The sequence below is a fragment of the Salvelinus sp. IW2-2015 genome, unplaced genomic scaffold (assembly GCF_002910315.2).
Source record: "Salvelinus sp. IW2-2015 unplaced genomic scaffold, ASM291031v2 Un_scaffold3359, whole genome shotgun sequence".
Classification (NCBI taxonomy): domain Eukaryota; kingdom Metazoa; phylum Chordata; class Actinopteri; order Salmoniformes; family Salmonidae; genus Salvelinus; species Salvelinus sp. IW2-2015.
The window spans coordinates 135593-142447 of NW_019944642.1; the positions used below are offsets into that span (position 1 = coordinate 135593).

Genomic DNA, 6855 nt, shown 5'->3' on the forward strand with positions numbered 1-6855 from the left:
CTCACCCACCAGACAACAGAAAGGAGTGCCACTACTCTCCAAGAGACTGGAGGAAGGAACATGGCTGCCTCAACACCAGACAACAGAAGGAGTTGGCCACTACCTCCAAGAGACTGGGAAGGAACATGGCTGCTCAACACCAGACAACAGAAGGAGTTGCCACTACTCTCCAAGAGACTGTGGAAGGAACATGGCTGCTCTCAACACCAGACAACAGAAGGAGTTGGCCACTACTCTCCAAGAGACTCTGAGGAAGGAACATGGCTGCTCTCAACACCAGACAACAGAAGGAGTTGGCCACTACTCTCCAAGAGACGTGAGGAAGGAACATGGCTGCTCTCAACACCAGACAACAGAAGGAGTTGGCCACTACTCTCCAAGAGACTGGGAAAGCAGCCATGTTCCTTCCCAGTCTCTTGGAGAGTAGTGGCCAACTCCTTCTGTTGTCTGGTGTTGAGAGCAGCCATGTTCCTTCCCACGGGTGAAGTGTGAACGGACAGATTACGCTACAGTGAACCTCTCACACTTTAACATTGGGCTATGTGTTGACAATTATTTGAAAAGATGTCCGTCATTTCAAATATAGCCACGCATTCCAGAACCCAACCAGGATGTTTTAAAATGTTCTACAAACTGAACTCAGGATTTTGAGAGACCTAGTCTGGATTAAACCCTAGGTATCATTCAGGTTTGTTTCAGGTCTTCAGTTTAGTATTTAACTWAATACTCTTTGTCTTTGGCAGGAGAGAGACAAGACTCTCACGCTGACAGCGAAAAGTGTCTTTCAGAAGAACCAGAGACATCCAAACCAGCAAGACGACGCAACTCTTCCCAATGTGGAAAGAGTTTTACCAAGTATGGGAGCCTTAAAAAGCATGAGACTACACACACAGGAGAAAAGCCCTACGAATGTTCGCAGTGTGGAAAGAGTTTTACAAGGYTATGGAACYTAAAAGAACATGCGAGGACACACACAGGGGAAAAGCCTCATCACTGCTCCCAGTGTGGAAAGAGTTTTATCCGGTTAAGCCACCTGAAAGAACACAAGAGAACGCACACAGGGGAGAAGTGTTATTACTGCTCCCAGTGTGGAAAAGGTTTTATCCAGTTAAGGAAACTGAAAATGCATGAAATGACACATACAGGGGAGAAGCCCTACCACTGCTCCCAGTGTGAAAATAGATATGTTTCATCAGGAGCCCTGAAATCACATAAGAGAACACACACAGGGGAGAAGCCATACCTCTGTTCCCAGTGTGGAAAGAATTTTAGCTGGCCAGGGCAACTGAAAGAGCATGAGAGGACACACACAGGAGTGAAGCCTTACTATTGCTCCCTGTGTGGAAAGAGTTTTACCCATTTAGGGAACTTAAAAAGGCATAAAAGATCACACACTGTAGAGAAGCCGTATCAATGCTCCCAATGTGAAAATGTGTTTTTATCACCATGGGACCTGACAAAACATGAGAGAACACACTCTGTAGAGAGGCCTTTTAAATGCTCTCAGTGTGGAAAGAGATTTATCCAACGGTGTCATTTAAAAGCGCATGAAAGAATACACACAGGTGAAAAACCAATGTGCTCTCATTGTGGAAAGAGTTTTACCCAGTTAGGGAGCCTAAAGGAGCATGAGAGGACACACACGGGAGAGAAGCCATACCACTGTTCTCGGTGTGGAAAGAGTTTTAGCCGGTTGTGGTGCCTGAAAGCACATGAGAGAATGAAGAAGCTATGTTCTGACTTATGTTTTTGACTGAGAATGTGTTTTTGTTCATGTCACATAACATCAACTTGGTTCGATGCTAGAATCCTTAGTTGCTGCCTACTTTTTTTAAACTTATAAATATACTCATTGATTCTTGATGAATATAACTTATTAAATGCCTCAAGAGCTTCGTTCAACTGTCATACTCAGATTTCAAAATACATGCTTGATTTGCTCCAATGTTTGTAAACGATGTAAATGTAAACAATGTAAATGTAAACAAACATTGTATAAGCCTCAAAACATAGTTAAAACTATAATTTTCATATTATGGAAGGTCATTAAATGGTCCTTTACAAACTCTGCCTCTGGGTCTTCTATGTGTTTGTCTGTGTGACTGAGTGTACCTCATTCCTCTACAAATCATCTATCGTTTACATTTCAGTTGCATCTATGTATCTTACAGAGTGTGGCTTTAACGAGCCTCTACCCCGGGTCCGGGAGCACCCCCCACCCCCCCACACACTGATTAGCATACCTAGCATAGCTTCACAAGTAGATAGTAGCATCTAAATATCATTAAATCACAAGTCCAAGACACCAGATGAAAGATACAGATCTTGTGAATAAAGCCACCATTTCAGATTTTTAAAATGTTTTACAGGGAGACAAAATATGTAAATCTATTAGCTAAACACGTTAGCAAAATACACCACTATTCTAACTCCATCAGTTTCTTACTCCTTCAGGTGCTATCCAATTCGGCTCAACTAAGATATTGATATCCACTAACCAAGAAAAAACCTCTTCAGATGACAGTCTGATAACATATTCATGGTATAGATAGTTTTTGTTAGAAAACAGTGCATATTTGGTAGAAATCACAGTTTACAATTGCACCACCCATCACAAATCGACTAGAATTACTAGATAGAGCAACGTGTATGACCAATTTACTCATCATAAAACATTTCATAAAAATAGACAAAGCATAGCAATGAAAGACCCAGTTCTTGTGATTTCCAGACCATATTTCAGATTTTCTAAGCGTTTTTCAGCGAAAACACAATAAATCGATAAGTTAGCATACCACATGTGCAAACGTTACCAGAGCATCGATTCCAGCCAAAGAGCGCTATAACGTAATCACCGCCCAAAATATATATTATTTTTTCACTAACCTTCTCAGATTCTTCCGATGACACTCCTGTAACATCATTTTACAATATACATATACAGTTTGTTCGAAAAGGTGCATATTTAGCCATACAAAACCGTGGTTACACACATAAAAAATACTAGGAAATCAAGACGCTCAATATGTCTGACGTCATCTATCGAGTGATCTAGTTTAATTGAAAGCTAATCATATACTTGACTAAAAAATACAGGGTTGAAGCATCGAAAGACAAATTAGTTCTTAATGCAAACCGCTGATTTACATTTTAAAATTATCCTTACTTTTCAATACAGGGTTGGCCAGTGAAGCTATACCAAACAAAATGGCGAAATATCGTTTAAAAATATTTCGACAGAAACACGATTTATCATATTAAATATTGCTACTTTGAGCTGTTCTTCCATCAGATTCTTGGGCAATGTATCCTTTCTATGTTATAAACGTCTTTTGGCGATAGATGTCCTCGTTCCCTTCGAAATGTCCACCACCAACGACCGACACCCCAAAACGTGTCCAAACTTTCAGAGTGCACACAAAAGAATTCCTCAAAATCGCACTAAACGGATATAAATTGCTATAAAACGGTTCAAATTAACTACATTATGATGTTTTTAACAACTATATAACAACTGAAAAATGACCGGAGAGAATATTGCTGGTAGAAAACGATTTGGAACGAGGCAGGTCCCGATGTCCTTCAAGCTTCAGGCGCACGACAAGAAAGGGCGGTCTCTATACATTTTCGTCTTTTATAATGGCTGTGAATGTCCATCGATTCCATTGAAAACGTGATGACGTACAGACACCCAGAGGAAGACGTAGGCCAGTGTCGTTTCTTCATAGCATTCACTGTCGCCTTAAAAACAGACCCAGATCAGAGGTAAAAATTTCCTGAATCCTAGAAAACCTAGAACCAAAATGACGTGTAAGAACTTTTCCCCTATCCAAATATGCATGTTCAAGAAACCTGAAGTAGTGTTTCTATAATTTAAATAATGCATATTTGCCCAAGATCCATATGCATTAGACAGATGCATGATAGAGTGTCAACGATGTGATCCTAAAGCTGTCCATCGCTTTGAGTGAATTTAGTCATATAATATCTTTACGACGACACTTTATGCATCCTACATTAGTGACAGACTCAGTCAGATATCTAGGTATATGGTTCATCTACATGTGAGAAACAACAGCCCTATTCCAACAGTATTTATCCGTAATGTACATATTCATATTGATGATGACTGCAAGGCAGGATCAAATCAAGTTTATTTTATATAGCCCTTCGTACATCAGCTAATATCTCGAAGTGCTGTACAGAAACCCAGCCTAAAACCCCAAACGGCAAGCAATGCAGGTGTAAAAGCACGGCGGCTAGGAAAAACTCCTAGAAAGGCCAAAACCTAGGAAGAAACCTAGAGAGGAACCAGGCTATGAGGGTGGCCAGTCCTCTTCTGGCTGTGCCGGGTGAGATTATAACAGAACATGGCCAAGATGTTCAAATGTTCATAAATGACCAGCATGGTCAAAAATAATCAGGAGTAAATGTCAGTTGGCTTTTCATAGCCGATCATTAAGGAGTATCTCTAACGCAGGTCTGGGACAGGTAGGGCTGGCCAGCCGAGCAGAACAGTTGAAACTGCAACAGCAGCAAGTCCAGGTGGACTGGGGACAGCAAGGAGTCATCATGCCCGGTAGTCCTGACGCATGGTCCTAGGGCTCAGGTCTCTCGAGAGAGAGAAAGAAAGAGAAGGAGAGATTAGAGAGAGGCATCAACACGGACACCGGATAAGACAGGAGAAGTACTCCAGATATAACAAACTGACCCTAGCCCCGACACCATAAACTACTACAGCATAAATACTGGAGGCTGAGACAGGAGGGTCGGAGACACTGTGGCACCATCCGATGATACCCCGGACAGGGCAAACAGGAAGGATATAACCCACCCACTTTGCCAAGCACAGCCCCACCACTAGAGGGATATCTTCAAACACCAATTACCATCCTGAGACAAGGCAGTATAGCCCACAAAGATCTCCGCCACGTCACAACCCAAGGGGGGGGCGCCAACCCAGACAGGAAGATACTCGTAGGACTCAACCCACTCAAGTGACGCACCCCTCCTAGGGACGGATGAAGAGAGCCCAGTAGCCACTAGCCCCTGTAATAGGGTTAGAGGCAGAGAATCCCAGTGGAGAGAGGGGAACGCCAGCGAGAGACAGCAAGGGCGGTTCGTTGCTCCAGAGCCTTTCCGTTCACCTTCACACTCCTGGGCCAGACTACACTCAATCATATGACCCTGAAGAGATGAGTCTTCAGTAAAGACTTAAAGGTCAACACACTATTGTAACGTTTGCCCCTTTTAGATGTACTAACGTAGCAAGCGTATTAATGTTACCAAGCACTGTTATTGCTAACTGGATAACACAAACACTAGCTAGGTAACTAGCTATATGCCTAAACGATATAAATCATGATGATGATAACTAGGGGTAATGTATAGTGTCTATGCCAAATTGTCATAATGTTTCTTCCCTACCACAGATTCCCATAGAGTGTCAGAATCCAGGATGGGAAAGGCTTTACAAGAAAGAAACAGATGGAGATGGAATCAGACAGAGATGTCGATTTATATTGTTACTTGTAATGTTAAAAAGGGGATGAAAAGTAATATCACATGTTTCTAAATTAGCTATCTAGACTAGTCACCGTACTATAGGCTACAGATGTGASTCACCACTAAAATAGTTATTTTTGTTATTGAGTAGGCCTACATCTTTGTTTAATCTAATTCAACAAATGATTAATCTAACAATAAAACGACTTATTATTTTTGTAAGAAATGTAAAGGCTTTTTACAGTAAATTTGACTAAAGTAGAAGCTCATCTGTTATTGTCATGTTTATTGTCTGCAGTTGTCTTGATGTCCTTTGTATGTTTGATATGTGCGTACACAATACATTCCCCCATGGGCATGAAAAAAGTAATTATCTTATCTTGTGATGAGGAAAGTATTGTCTAAGGGCTTAGAGAAAATGTATTTTCTCATTTGAAATGTACTTGCTCATTTTGAAATTATTATTATTATTTTTTGCCAGAGTAAACAATGTCGTGAATAACTGCTTTACCAACTCCAGTCAGCAGATGGAGATATGAGTCTTTCAGTTAATTTTTTTTACGTGACGTATAATCTAGTGAACGGGACTCTTCCTAAAAACAAAATGGCAACTACTTCAGCCACCTCGGTAGCTTACTAGCCAACATTAAACTGATGCATTGAAGCTCCTTTGATCATTTGTATATTAATTTGTTTTTAACACAACTTGTCTCTTAGTTAACTTAAACGTGATTTGCTTGTTAAATGTACTACATTGTTAAGATTGATACTGAACTTAGACTAGGCTAGTCACTAATGCTAGCTAGCTAACATCCCTGACCATGAGCTCGCTAAACTACTCCCCCTTTGACGAGGTCTGCTGGACAGAGAAAGAAGCTCTGGGGCTGAACATTGCCGTGAAAGAAGAAGAAGAGGAGTATGTAACAGTGAAAGGAGAGGAAGAACCGTTTGGAATGAAAGAGAAAGAGGAGGAGGTAGAAACTTTCAGAATTAAAAAGRAGGAAGAGGAGGATGTTACAGTGAAAGAAGAGAAAGAACCGTTTGGAGTGGAAGAGGGGGTAGAAGATCCTCGTGGAGACAGTAGTATGAAGCTCTGTGGGTTTGAACCATTTTGCTGGAAAGAACAAGCAGTAGCGTCTATGCTATTTGTTACAGTGGATCACTGTAGCAGGCCTCTCCTCTTTCAATGTGATAGCCTCCTCCTCACTCCAAACGGTTCTTTCTCTTCTTTCACTGTAACATCCTCCTCTTCTTCTTCTTTCACAGCAATGTTCAACCCCAGAGCTTCTTTCTCTGTCCAGCAGACTCTTCTTTCACTGTGATATCCTCCTCTTCCACTGTGACAGCCTC

At 41.3% G+C, this 6855-nt stretch overlaps 1 protein-coding gene across 1 annotated transcript in view; it reads left to right on the plus strand.

Annotated features, from left to right (window-relative positions):
• Positions 1-2043, plus strand: part of LOC112075729 (zinc finger protein ZFP2-like) — a 12707-nt gene extending 10664 nt beyond the window's left edge. Inside the window, exon 2 of the mRNA XM_070441039.1 lies at positions 744-2043. Within this exon, the coding sequence (XP_070297140.1) occupies positions 744-1753 (1010 nt within the window). The 3' untranslated portion in view covers positions 1754-2043. The remainder of the gene's footprint in view (positions 1-743) is intronic.
• Positions 2044-6855: the final 4812 nt, after the last annotated feature.